The sequence below is a fragment of the Sparus aurata genome, chromosome 15, assembly GCF_900880675.1.
Source record: "Sparus aurata chromosome 15, fSpaAur1.1, whole genome shotgun sequence".
NCBI classification, from domain to species: domain Eukaryota; kingdom Metazoa; phylum Chordata; class Actinopteri; order Spariformes; family Sparidae; genus Sparus; species Sparus aurata.
In genome coordinates, this window is record NC_044201.1 from 6,087,679 (window position 1) to 6,102,351 (window position 14,673).

At 43.9% G+C, this 14,673-nt stretch overlaps 1 protein-coding gene across 38 annotated transcripts in view; it reads right to left on the reverse strand.

The window, feature by feature from the left end:
* The window catches only part of kcnma1a (potassium large conductance calcium-activated channel, subfamily M, alpha member 1a), a 156,636-nt gene that overhangs the window by 109,715 nt on the left and 32,248 nt on the right, over nt 1-14,673 (reverse strand). For 37 of the 38 annotated variants that reach the window (XM_030441949.1, XM_030441953.1, XM_030441988.1 and 34 more), the window contains exon 2: nt 6,495-6,662. In XM_030441949.1, the coding sequence (XP_030297809.1) occupies nt 6,495-6,662 (168 nt within the window). The remainder of the gene's footprint in view (nt 1-6,494; nt 6,663-14,673) is intronic. The other variant, XM_030441951.1, reaches the window with a different exon arrangement.

A 14,673-nucleotide genomic window follows, 5' to 3' on the forward strand; every position in this document is an offset into this window, starting at 1 on the left:
ACCAGACTCCAGGGTTTGTATCAGTCAGTTCTTGAGTTTAAGCGACAAAATCACCGTGGTTAAGGTTTAGTTCTTGAAGCAGTTGCGAAATTCCATTTATAGGATTCACTATGATTAAAGTTAGGGGAAGATCTTGATTTTGGGTTTATATTGACAAAATGAAAACTCAATGATTTTTGCACGTTGACAAAAACTTTCCGTTTCCATGTCGTGAAAAAAGTTAGTTTCATATGTTTTGACCATCATTTTGAATATTTTCTATATAATTTTGCATGCTTTGCCAAAGACCATATTCACACGGTGGCAATTTTCCTCTGACATCACGCTCAGGGTGGGAAGTTTGACTGCAGTTCTACTGTGTTCCAGGTTGCAAGTTGTATAAATGTAGAAAATCTACAAATTGTTATAGTTTGACCTCCTACAGATTGATCAGCGACTGAAAAGTCTATATTTGGTGAAAATCTGGAGAGACGTCAATCCAACTTTTAAGGTGAAACAGCATATTTGATACCCCATTAGACGAAAGCGAATTTAGCATTCAACCATGTCCGAGCTAACATTACTGTTTGATAGTGTTACACAATTCAACAGGAAAGGTGTAAATTAATTCTAAAATATCAACAAACATCACAGGAGAAGTGAACACACTGGATGTAATTAACCGGTAACATTAGTGAGAAAGTGGTTGAATGGTAACATTAGCTAATGGCTTACCAAATATGATGTCGTACCTTGAAATATAGCCCGATGTCCCTACAGATTTTCATTATTTGTCATTTCATCAGCTGCCATGTGAATGTGGTCTATATCTGGAATACATTCGTAGATAAAAAAAATAAATAATAATACTAATAATGATAATAATAATAAGCAGTATGTGTTACTGAATCTGTGCAACAAACACATCCACCCACAGGCTCCCATGCAAGTCCACCTTAAACTGAGCCTGGGCTGAAATCATTATCACAATATAATCCCTGTGGATGGATCAAACATCATGTAGTAAAACCATCATTCCTGCAATCATCCAAAATGATGTAGCAAGGGACCTTATCCTGCTGAATGCCTACGAAGAGACGTGCTTGCCCGTTAATTTTATGCAAAAGGAAGGAGGTTATTGTCATGGAGAAGCGTGATGCAAGAGATGGTGCTGTGTTGACAGCTGTATCGGAGCCGAGGAGTTTACTGACAGCAATGAATTAGTTCCACGCGCTCGACAGGAAAGCATCATTTGCCAGCCCAAACAGACGCACAAGGACTTGCATTTACACATTCATGCATGCACACAAAAACAAGCCCAAAGGACTGCCAGGACAGAAATGTACTCATACATAGGGGTAAACACACGCTGCACTAATGTGAAAAGTAGAACACTGTGAATGACAGCTGTTCTCCGGGCAGGCAGCGAGGCAATCACGGGGAGTGCGAGAGAACACATTCACACTTATTTTCTGCACAACAGGATGTTTCGGGACACATGGAAACACAGTGGAACGTACCCACAGTGTCCTCACACACTTTGCACAATCTCACCTCGTTTCCTGCCAAGACACGCACACACACACACGCACACTGTAAGCAACTGTTCTCACACATAAGCTCGAGAATGGGGGAAATGTGATAAGAGAGGGGTAATCACAGGTGAAGGGGAAAAGCGTGCTTCCAGTCAGAGGCTCTGCTGGAAAATCTCTTCTTACAAAATGAAGCGTGTTGGGGTTTATTACGGCTGCCGTTAGAATTCATGCGTTGTCACTCCACCTCAGAGAGAGCCAGATGTGTTGTATCTGCAGATGACAGGGGTCAATATGCAGAGTGCCATGCAGTGTGTGGGCGGACGGGAAGGCAGAGGGATGACCATAGGTTTTAGGTAGCGGGCCATGAGAACAGATGGTCCCTGGTTGCCACCCAAGATCCCATTAAGAAAGATGGCAGGGCTGACCTATTTCTGGACCTGCCATGCCGTGCAAATCTACAGCACAGAGTGATAGGGCGAATATCTACATTCATAGGTTATAATCCTCGCTGTTTTTGTTGGACATTACGGGATTACGTACGCTGTCACTGTAGCAGTAACGCGGGATCCAATTAGACGAGACGCTGAGGTAACGCAGCGCGAGAATTCGGCCTACTCATCCTTCCAGCTGTCCGACTACTCATTTCCTTGGATACTGTGCCCTTGAGTGCTTAATGAGGTCTTTCGACACAGCAACCGGGGTGATACGCTTGTCGAGAGACCGATGAGCCGTCCACTTTCGGAGCAGAGGTGCTTTGCCTTTCACCTACGTTCCCCATGCAGCGCCTTTGTGTGGACAGCTGTCTCGAGGGGCTCAGAAACACTTCCTCCTGAAGCTGCATCTGGCACTTAGTCGCTCAGTTGCATCCTGCTCCGCACAAGCCCCCACAGAGTGGCTTTTTCACCTATCAATCAATTTCCAAACGGCTCCTTCAAACCCATTTTAAAAATGGATTATTGTAAGAATATTTGTTCGTTTTTTCTTCTCCTTCTTTGGCGACAACTACATTACCAGCAGAGGATCATGCTCGATTATGTTCAAGTTCATTGCCCCTCATGTTTTCCCCTTTGCTCCCCGAGCTTAGTGTCAACTGACAATGACCCCGGAGGCAGATCATATGTGAATGAGGTGATAAATATTTGATGAGCAGATATTGTAAAGGTGATGGGCGATACAAAAAGCTAGGGACCCACACTGAAGAGCAACACTGGCTCCTGCTAGCATCAATCATGTCCCGGGTTATTTTATGAGGCACATAAGGTGACACAGAGCCTAATCGAAATTGGATATATGGCTGTGTGTGTGTGTGTGTATGTGTGTGTGTGTGTGTGTGTGTGTGAGAGAGAGAGAGAGAGAGAGGGAGGGGGGCTCATGCATGTAGGTTACACAAAGACAGAGCACTTTGACATACGACCGGTATGAGGACACAACATATTATCAGCACCTTTGTATATTGAAACAACATAAGGCACAAAGATGTGCACATAAATTCTCCGAACACACACACACACACAATAGACCTGCTGCTCTTATGTTACTGTTATACCATGGTCTGCGCAATAATAGCTTCCTGCTCCCACAGCCTATAAACCATTTTCCTCCGGCATCACGCTAAGAGCGGGAAGCTCAATGTCCTATAAACATGAAAAATCTGACAAATTGTTATTGTATCATTGACCGGCAACTGAAATATCAATGGACAGTGAAAATCAACAGAGACATGGGGAAAAACAATACAATGTTATGTATATATGCTATGTATACATAATATAAAGAACATATTTAATGACCCGATAGCTGCAGCTAACATTAGCATGTAGAGAATTAACTCTCAAATATCACTAGAACCCTAGAAGAAGAAGAAACAGTTAGGGTAGCAAGGAATTGGGAGAATGCTAACGTTATGGGTTATCTATGTATGTAGTCTCATCCTAAATTATGTGGTCCAATGCAGTTTCAGATATTTTAGAATCAATTTAAGCCTTTTCTATCCTGTCGTGTAATGTGCATCTAAACTGTGATGTTAGCCAAGAAGCTGCTGAATGCTAACATTAGCCGTTTACTAATGGAAGGTAATGGATTATCAAATGTGTTGTTTAACTCTGAAAGATGGCTGAATCTCCCTCCAAAGTTTTATTACAATCATCTTTTCAGTTGCTGATCAATTGGCAAGTGGTACATTTGAAACAAAAACAGTGAAGCATTATCCAAGCTGAGTGTAAATGAGGAAAATGACCACCGTCTGAATATTGCCTATGGCTCAGCAATGATACTTCTTTAAAACAGGGACACTAACGTCTAGAACGATTCTCATGCGGCACATGTGGTCTGGTCTTAATGGTTGTGGGTGGGATATGTGTTCATTTGATTCCTTCCTCATCAGAGTAAAGTAGTTTGGCAAAGTCACATTAGGCACCAGTAACAAAACAGGCCCTGTTCTTCGCCTGCTGGTAATTCGGCCCAGCATGGGGAAACAATATGGGGGACTCCTGGGCCAAGCTGCTGCCACGGGTGGATTTAGATTTGTCTGGTAATTCAATAAGCCTGGGGGTATACTTGATCTTTCACTCGCAGTGAAGTCATCAAGGCAAACAAATGAACGGGGATGGAGGGCTGCCTACCAGAGGCTATCTGTCTCAATCTGCTTCGGCTTTGGCTCTTCCACCTGGATAGAACAGAGCCCGCATCAAGCTTTAATCCCACCTGTGTGTGTTTTTTTTGTGTGTGTGCTTGTGTGTGTGTGTGTGTGTGTTATTTCTGCTTGGCTCTGCCCAAGCAGACACCCCCCTAATGTCAGATGACTGAGCGCCACTACACAGCAGTTGCTATGGTTACCAGCCAGGTTCTGTGTACACGGATACTCACCGCAATTTTGATCTGCAGTGAAGCACTGATGGGAGAGCAAGAGTCCCACAAAATCACCCACCCACACACACACACGCACACGTACATGCATGCAAGATACAAAAGCCATCATGCATGTACTGTATACGTGGGGAAAAAAAATGCTAGTTTACATGAATCCACAAACGAACACATTCCACCCACATGGGCAGATACTCATTCACCTTCACAGAGCGTGCTTCATCAGTACATATTGTGCTGCATATCATTAGATTGAGCGCGTAAGCAAACACAGCCTGCTGGGCTGAATTATCAGCCCCACCAGAAGTAGCACAAATCACAGTAGGTGATACACCGGGATATCTCTACGCCTAGAAACCCCTTTAAAGCAACCGGTGCTTTATTTCTCACCGACTCACACAACCACGCACTGTTTCACTGCCTGTCTGTCTCTCCGTTGGTGTGTCCGTCTCTAGCTTTCTTTGCTCTTTCACTGCCATTCTCTCTCTCGCTCTGTCTCACACGCACACACACACACACACACACGCACGCGCATGCATACATATATAGAGGGCAGATTGGAAGCGCTCAGTCAGAGCAGAAGATGAAAGCGAGAGGGAGCTGTGTCCATGCCAGCGGAGCTGTGTGAGTGGGGAAGTGATGAAAGAGAAGCTCATTTAGTAAATTGACAGCTCCCTTCAGGACTCTTCATCTTTCTTCACCATGAAAAGGCCCAGAATCCTTCTCAACTCCCAGCTAACTCTCGCCAGGCGTGAAGAAACTGTCACATTCCGGCAAACATTAACAATGACTGCGTTTGTATTTTAGGTTGGATCCATCTCGCTCCAGTTTCCCCACTGCTGCCTCGTTTGGTCCACAGATGCAAAAGGGGTGTCTGAGCAAGACAGACACACCAGTGCCAATATTCTGATGCAAGGTAGGATGCAAAAGGAAGGCTAGACGAGGCAGAGCTAAGAATAGATAAAAAGAGTGTTTTTAATTTCCTATCTATAAAGGTGATGGATGCACTTACGCAATGGGAAGACACACGGCATAAGCACCAGTTTTCTGGCACAGACCACACCCCGACTTTCTTAGCACTCTGATAAAAAAGCTGCCGTTGAAGAGCAGCAAAGACAGAGACCCTCATTATCTTATCTCTGTGAGAAAATCACAAAACTGATTAAGACACAGAACAACTGCAGTCAGGGTCATTTCACTCCAGTGCATCTTTTCCAGCATGGAGATGTCAGCTCTGATCTGAATGGGCCCCAGTACTAATAAGAGGCCATGAATCAAAGTAGCTAATGGAAAGAAAGGGCTGGCCATTACAGTCATCATAGCTCACTAGAGCTAACTAGCAGACATCTTCCTAAGCTGAGAGGAGGAGCACATGAGAAGTGCTGCTGATGGAAGAGTAGTTTTCAATTTTAATAATGAAGCAGCGCAGGACGGAGGAGGCCCCACTGCAGAAACATGAGGGTTTGGCTGAGTTGTCAAGCGCAGGAGAGATTCTGGGGGCATAGTGAGGGAGGGACCGTCCAGCAGGGGAGAGCGACTGTAATTCATACAAAGAGAAAAGCCACAGTGACAGCCTCTTACCTACTGCACAAACACCACATATGCTACCTCTCGTACTTGGCAAATAAATCTCCCCCTCACATACACACAAGCATGCGCATGCACACCCACACGCACAAATACACACACTCATCGGTTGAGCTGGCAGAGGCACAGCAGAGTGAGTTACAGCGTGCCGCACATAGGCCATTGCAGCAGAAAGAAGGCTGGACAGTGCCAGCCAAATAGCCAACTGAGATTCAGCGAGGGCTGAGTATCCACCAGCATCTGAGGGGATCAAATTAATTGCCCTACAGTATGTCTCCAGTGGGACCTGTATAAAACAGGTGAGTAGAAGTGTCCATAGCGGCGGATTATGCAGCGGATTAATCTGGAAAGCCAACTTGGGTGTGAAAACCAGTTGCAGTCTGTCTGCCTGAGGAAATACCAAACTGCTGCACTTATCCAAATTGTGGGCTGGGCAAAATGATTAGTGTCCATGCTAGTGTGCTAATGGATTTGAGTCTGAATTTGGGGCATGAGATATTTATATCCACTAGAAAAGGGAAAACCTACCAGAACTCTGCCAGTGAGCGTCTGAGCGGAGATCATGACACCGGCCCAGTCTTTGACGGAAGTCATCCATCCCACCTCGCTGGCCGGGGCCTCCGGCTCCTTCTCATCACCGGTCTTTGGTCTGTCTGCTGCCTGGTTGTTAGCTGGGTTGTTCACCTTCTGAGCCTCCTTGAAGAAAGATGATTTGTGTAATTAATGGAGCACATTGACGATAAAGATAAATAACTTATCATTGCATTTAGGATTTTTGGCATTACATACAAATGTTTCTAAACTGCATTTAGGAAAATAAAAAATCCCATTCATTTCAGGATAGGAATTTAGCTATTACAGGATGGTCATAATTGAAGAATTTCCTGAGTTAGACCCTGTGCTGCATTCAAATTACTCCCAGTAACTGCTGTCATGTCTGTGCAACAATGGAGATGAAGATGGGAACAACACGCAGACTTAGGACTACTATGATTAAAATGCTACTACTTCTAATGGTTAAATGTTGGAGAAGCTACTAATGATCTTAGCCTTTCAGAAAATCTCACACTCAGAAGCTAACACCGATGCTAACTCGTTAGCTTTACATTTCTCGTCAAAGGTTAACTTAAATGCTTGCTTTTCTTGTCCATTATAGCAAGATACCTAGCCAGTGACAAGTGAAGTGAGCAGTTGCTAACCTTTAACAGACAAATAACAAATAAAACAGATCACACATATCAGCCCGTGCTGTAAAATAATATCCTGTTAGGTGGAAGGTTGAGGCTTCTGCATGTCCACATTCATGACAAGCTACAACCTCTGCGGGCAAAAGGGAAAAAAGAACTGCAGTTGCAGCCAACAGGCCATGATGGTATCCATCTGCTATATGTTAAATATGTGAGTTAGAACATGTGTGAGTGTGTGTGAGAGTGTTAGATAACAACAGAACGTATGCATGAACATCCTGTCTTGTGTCCGACTGAGTGAGCAGAGTTGCATGGCAGTTCATTGACATGCCTTGCTTGGCACAGTCAGCGCATGCAGCTGTTCCTCTCCAGCCATTCACTCACTACTGATTTGACACAAGCAGGCCCTTCACCATCCTTCTGGCAGAAAAGGGGAATTAATAGATTTCCCCGTTTTACAGCCTTTCGGGGAACAGAGTCCTTGGATTTCACGAACATGTACAAAGAGGCAGAGTATAGTTTTGTGTGCGTCACCCTCAGCCTTGTAAAAACCGATGCTAGGCCCAGCAAATGGCGTTCACAGAGAATCCCTGGAATTGTAATAACATTTGACCCTCTTGATGGAGGCCCATTGCTCCTTTCCGAGGAGTCAGGCTCGTATGACCGCAGAGAGTACACATGCAGCACTTTACAGTGTCCCTCCTCAAAGTGACAGCTAACAAGTAGCCATCAAAGCAGATAATGTGCCATGTCAACAGAGTGAAATACGTTTTTTCCAGTACTGTACATGTCACTTTTTTTTTTTTCTCGTTTGTTTAGATGACCCCATAACATCCAAAAACGATGACTCAAATGAATAAATAGAAAGATTTGCGTTAACAGCGAGTTTGTTTTTTGAGATACAACCAAAGGCCAAGCATCTACCGGGGTGACTGGTGTTGTGTTCTGTTCTGTATGCCCACATGCAACACAAAAACAAACCAGACCTGCAACTTTCTGTTATTTCTGAGGGGCTAAAGGGCAGCGATATTACAGATGGGCCCAAGAGAGTGCCCGTCCATTTCAAGAGGTTTGTCTGGTCAAATTGGATTACATGACATAATGATATGGCATGGACACAGCTGCCATTTTCCTAATTTGATTCAAGCCCCATAACAATGCCAATAAACTGGTCTTAAAAAAGCCTGACTTAGTCATAAGATCATTATCTGCTCCTGCCGTCGGGCCTCTCAGTACCGCAGTAGATAATTCACTTACTTGTACTTCATATACTCATTAAATAGCTTAGTGTTTGGAGACTCAAAAAGTTTTACAGTACCCTTCATGAGTGTGATGCTGAAGCGTTGATTTCATCCATGAAAGTAACACTAAATCAGCGCCTGATTATAAGTGACAGCTGGAAGCAGGCTGACCTGCCGAAATTCTGGAACATTTCAAAGTTCAACCCTGGAGGAGATGGTAAGCTGTAAATACTTAAATGTGCATGTCTAAGGGAACATGCAGGCTGAGTCTTAAACTCTCAACAACCCACAATCCCTCGGCCATACTTCCTCGGCAGTCTCTTGACTAACATTGTCACATGTTGCAAATACTCAGCAAAGTGTGCACGTACGCGGGTCACCGTGCACAGGGATGTCTAAGATTTCACTCTGATTGGCCGTGTGCCTGCTCGGTAGCATTTCAGGCATGTTGTGGCGGCATAGTATGTGCTAGTCTGGGCTCAGCAGTTACTTCTTAGCCAGAGGGCCCCACTATCCCTCACACTCGACACACATAGAAACACACCACCAAGAACTACTGAATGTCACGTAAGTCACGTCTCACAGTAGCAGTACCTGTTTCGAGCTCTTCTTGCCACTGTTTCCACTAGATTTGTTTTCCGTCGTGCCGCAAATGCCCTTAGACCAAAAGCCTGTCACAGCGGCTTTGCGGTAAACACTGCTAACTGACTGACAGGGTTGCTGGTGCTGCATCACACCGAACAATGTCATCATGAATTAGTCTTAAAAAAAATAAATAAAGCTGCAGCAAAGTTAGACATGGATTTCAAAATATGACAAAATGGTGATCTCCTTATTATTTTTTTTTAGTTTTTCAGATATGTGCGTCGACCTCCACGGATGCCACAAACGGCAACCCTCGCCGGCACACACCTGAACATGGAGGCTTTAAAAACACATTCAGCAGCGCGGATGTGTTTACCGTGTGTGCTTGTGAGCATGTGTGTGGTGGAGGGGAACACATGAATAATGGATGCAGTCATAAACTGATGGTTGGGCAGATCAGAAGAGACAATGTAAACAAGGAATTGCTTCTAGTTCATTTGAGAGGCCAGCGGTGGGCCAGAGCAGAGGGAGAGAGAGAGCCGCTGAAGCAGCCTGTCATGGGAGAATCCATCTGCCGGCTATATATACACACCTGTGATGTCAAACTGAGAGCGAGACAGACAGAGAGAGAGACAGGCGGGGAGAGAGAGGGGGAGAGGGAGCAGCAGGAGTCATGTGGAGGAGTAAATGTGTTTATAACCACACTCAAAAAGGCAAAATTATATAATAAAAGAAACCAAAGCGTGCTAAATAAATATCTTATCAAAGAGGATAGTGTGCTAATGCACACCTGGTAGACAGGTACACAGAAGACGGACGTTGCGCAAGAGAAGGCAGCGTTATTGTATTCGACTGTATCTCACGGATATCAGATCCACTGTTGACTTTTCTCCCACAGCTGTATTCAGTTACTGCTAACGCAAACCAAACATTTCCAATTGCTGCTAGTTCCCGTCAAAAATGTTTGACGTGCAAAACACGAGGTGGTGGGGAAAAGCAATGTACCCGTCACTGGGATTAACACCGACAGCGATTGTCACGTCAAAAATGTCTACAAACGAGACAACATCCATGTTCAGCGTTTTGTTTTTGTCAGTGAATCAGTTTTAAATAGTGCAGTGAACAAACAAGGAGCCACTTCAGTGAGCTGTCAGATAAGGACTGCACTTCCCCAGACTCTCAGGAAGGTTAACTGTGTCCTGCTGGTGTGTGAAAAAACTACATGTGACACGAGCAGCATGAAATCAGACCGCGGTGAGTGAATGTGTTGACGTTAACAGATACACCTTAGATGCCAAGTTGCTCTTTTATTATTCATTTATTTTTTTTTATTTTTTATTGTATTTCTATTTTTATTGTATCACTTCATCACCAGGAGCGCTGGCATCAGGAACTGTCCCTTTTTTCCACTATTGTCCGTGTAGGCACCAGAACAGGAGGATCCTGCTCTCTGCACGTTCATGAGCAGACAGGACTACCTCTTTATGGAGTTCCCTTTCCTTATTGGACAAAGTGGTCGGGGATACCAGAAAATGTCTTTGCTCATTTACTGCATGAAGAGTGGAGGAGAACCATGGGACACTGGACAAACAATCTGTAAGAATGATTACTGTTGGAATATGGAGATATTTAACGCCACGAAAAATAATGCCTACAGCAGCTTTAATAATTGTAACTTTAAGATTGGTTTGATTTAATTTGATATAATATTTGAAATAATCTTATTAATCAATGATGAAAATATATCAATTCCTGGTGATTTGACACATTTTTGATTGTTGTATTGTATTGTGAGTATAACACCTAATGATTGCCAAAGCCTTGTTTTATTTTCACCTTCTAAATGCAGTGCCAATATGCTCTTATTCTTCTCTACCTTTGCCATACATACATACATACATACATACATACATACATACACACATTCCTACATAACCTTTCTGGCAGAGAGTCATTAATATGAAAAGTTTTCATGTGACGCCTGTCAAATTTCTATTTAAAAAATGTATGTAGTTCATCTTCCTACTTCAAGAAACCTTTTTATAACAAGACAGATGAACACTGTTAATATTAGGATTGTACCAATTAACAGAGTACACAGGGGAGGTCTGGTAATAATGAGCGAGAAGGAGACGGATAAAACATGACACAGGAGAAAAAAAAGACAAAGAGAGGGACTGACAGCGAGAATACAGGACAGGGACAAAGAGACAGAGGCTACGGGAGACAAAAGAGGACACCCACTCACACAAAGAGTCAGAGGGAGGAAAGAAGAGAGAATGACAGATCCATAGAGCAAGGGGGGGGGGGGGTAGAAATAATGACGGAGAGACGGAAATTACAAGACATCAAGAGAGACAGGAAACTGAGCGAAGACATGGATCGTCGGGGAGGGGAGAGACAGTGACAGAGAGATAGTACAAGACAGCGAGATAAACAGACAGACATATTAGGAGCTAGGGTAATGGGAAGTGGGAGTTAGAGGACCTGAGACACAGAGAGCAAGACAGGAAGAAAAGACAGGAGAGAGAGACAGAAACATGCCCATGTGACTCCGCCGATCTAACAGGACTTGGCTTAAGCGCAGCTGTTCCTCTGGCTTTGGTCCGCATCGCTGGGGAAAACTCTATTCCAGTGTGAGGGGCTATTAATAGCCCTCTAACCCAGGGAGACGTGAAACTAGTGAATATCATAACATGCTCTGTTCTCCCCGTTTGCTATTTTAATGCCGGTACAGTTACCCTGTGTCCCTGGGTTACAGGCCTACACTGGGTCACAGTGAAAAGCGAGGAGGGAGGAAGGAGAAGGAGCCTCCTCACGTGCTAATGAGTGTGCATACATGCGCAGGTGCAAAGGCTGAATCTGACAACACCATGTGGAGGAGAGATGTTATTTCTGTGTATGGGTCATGCCTGCTGAACCATACAGAACTTAAGGGGGCCAAATGGCGCGAGGTAATTACTATCAGGCCATAGGATGTGACGTGAGACTTGAGTGTTCTATCTGCAGGAGAGAAATCCCCACCATGATCAAACGATGTTATTGTAACACCCATAACTTGTGTTTTACTGCAACACGTAGAGATGAAAGTGCAAAATAAAGAGGAGCATTCGGATTCGATATGATGAGACGCCAAAGCCTGTTGATCCCGAGGTGAATGGCTTACCTTGGCTGCCATGTGTTTGTTTAGGGATTACACAGGTGCAGCCGAGGAAGCAATCTGCTCAGGACGGCACCCATACATGTCATCACTATAAACACAATTTTCAGATCACCACGCTGACATGATTTTAGATGGGCTGGTGGGCAAAGCAGAGCAAATCTGCACATGTGGTAAACAGAGAGTACACAATTTTGCCATCTAGAGAAAATCGACATTTCTTTTCCAGGAATTGCAATGAAAGGCTGAGTTATACAGTAAGCATGGAGACAGCGTACATAAGCTGAGGTTTATATTTAGGGATGCAAAATAATTTTTAGGAAATCACCAATTTTAATACTGGTAGGATGGATCTGATGTCAGTTTCTGAGCTGGGAAAAAATGTGCATTCTTTCATTGAGGCTTGACTAAGAAATGTTACATTACATTGTACCAGGAGCGACCACAGAAATTGCTGGGCCCCTGACGTTTCCAGTGAATGGGCTCCTCCCTGAATCTACTTAACTCATCTTCCTGCTTAATTTTTTTACTGAGGGAGGATGTGGAGATGCATCATCCACCCTTATAGAAATGGTCCTAGCAGAGCAAAGATAATTAATCAGTGGATGGCCATGTCTTATTAAGTATGTTAGTTGTACACTACACAAAAATATACAAACCCATCTTGAAATAAGTGGACCAATTAGAAAGAGGGAGGTTTGTATTTCTCTTCTATGTTATCCTGTCTTCCTCTGTTCATCTTTCTTCATACAGTATGTATGCCTGAAATGTTGTACTTTCAGATGCTGTGTAAAAGGATATGATGCTCCACAAACAAATGAAACTACTTTGTAAAACATTTCAATTTAAAAAATCAGCATTGCACACCAAGAAACGACAAGATCAAGATCCGTCAAATCCAGATTGCACAACAACTGATGAATACGATCACAGTTTGATCATTGGTCTGACCAAGGATAGCAAAGCTATCAGTGTCACAGCAAAGGTTGTCCATCTCCAAAATCACATTAGCCCTGTGCTGCCCCTCTCTGCCGGGCCTATTTAGCACTGCAGGCCAGGGTACGATAGGACGATTTGTGGACACTGAACTAAATAGATGACATCCACAATGTCGGCAAACAGGAAGACAAGCCAAAAGGCTTTACATCTGCCTGCATCCCCACTGGAGAGCACACACACCCCTGCAACAGGACAGGCACTCATTCTTCAAAATGGCCGCACTGCGAGTAAGGTTTGTGCCACAATAGTGACGTCTCCTCGGACAGCGAAGAGAGACAATAAGACAGTGATGTGAAAAAGCCTGATGTAAGCCTGGCAGCACATGCTGTCTAAGACATAGGGTCTTTCAAATTCCTCTGTTCAAACAGGACAGGACGGAATAAAGACACATCCACATTAATATTACTTCTCTAGGACTTGGGGGAGAATGAAAACTTGAATGTACTGTCCTGTTGATTCATAATGCTGTACTGCACCTCTTCCATTGATACAACATTTCAAGCCCCAGTAGTCTGGGATAAAAATAGACGAAGCAGTGAATTGTGGGAGATTGAAAGGTCAGCACTTGTCATCCGTAACGCCTTTGAGTTTTATCATCTTAGTGTCAGCAGATAATATACGGCCATTGGCTTAAATGAGGGCATGCTTAAGATGTAGGATACGTAATAAAATAAATGAAAGTTGTTGGGGGGGGGTTTTTTTTTCCATCAGAACATTTTCTGGTGTAAAAAGGCTGGCCAAAGAGCGGTGACAACGAGTAAACGCTCAGCTGCGTCTCTGTTCCCTATAGACGCAGTTGTTTGGCAGCTGAAAGCTTTGGGAGCTTTAACAGTCAGTCACACCAACTGCAGATTTCACTTCGTTTGCCCCGTGCGCTGAGCAATAAACGGCACCACAGCAGTTTCACACCTCAAAAAAATCAATATCATAATTTTCTTTGCACACTCCTGGAAACAGAGTTTGCCGAGAAATGGCCGACACCACACCACTAGAATTTGCACCCGGTGATCACCGCCGATCCTGTCCGTGACGCCTAATAATCCGCCCTGAAAGAGGCAAGCAGCCGTCAATCAAGCTCTCTCCGCCTCTGACAAAAAAAGCTTGTCACCCCTTCCACTGATCTTTGCTTCTCCTGTACCTGACTCCAGGCACAGATAATTGAGCCTGTAATCACCACGGAAACAGGGCACTGGAAAGATAAACGGCTTCAGACAAACAAATAAGGGACAACACAATTACTTGTGGCTAGAGTATTGCAAATTGAACAAACGACTGTGTGGGGTAATAAATACAGTTAATGGGAAGTCATTACATACCACACACACACAAATCACATTCCCCTCTAAATGCAATAATTGGTCATTTAATTCTTGACAGGTGTGATTTATACAGTATTTTTTTTCTTACCAGTCTGGAGTTGGCTTGTTACTATGGTGACATACGCAGGCTCACATTCTTGTTTTCTATGCAAATGCGGTCCGACTTGAAGGGAAACGCTTCGAATTGGACCGTTTAATATGAACCAGACAAATGCT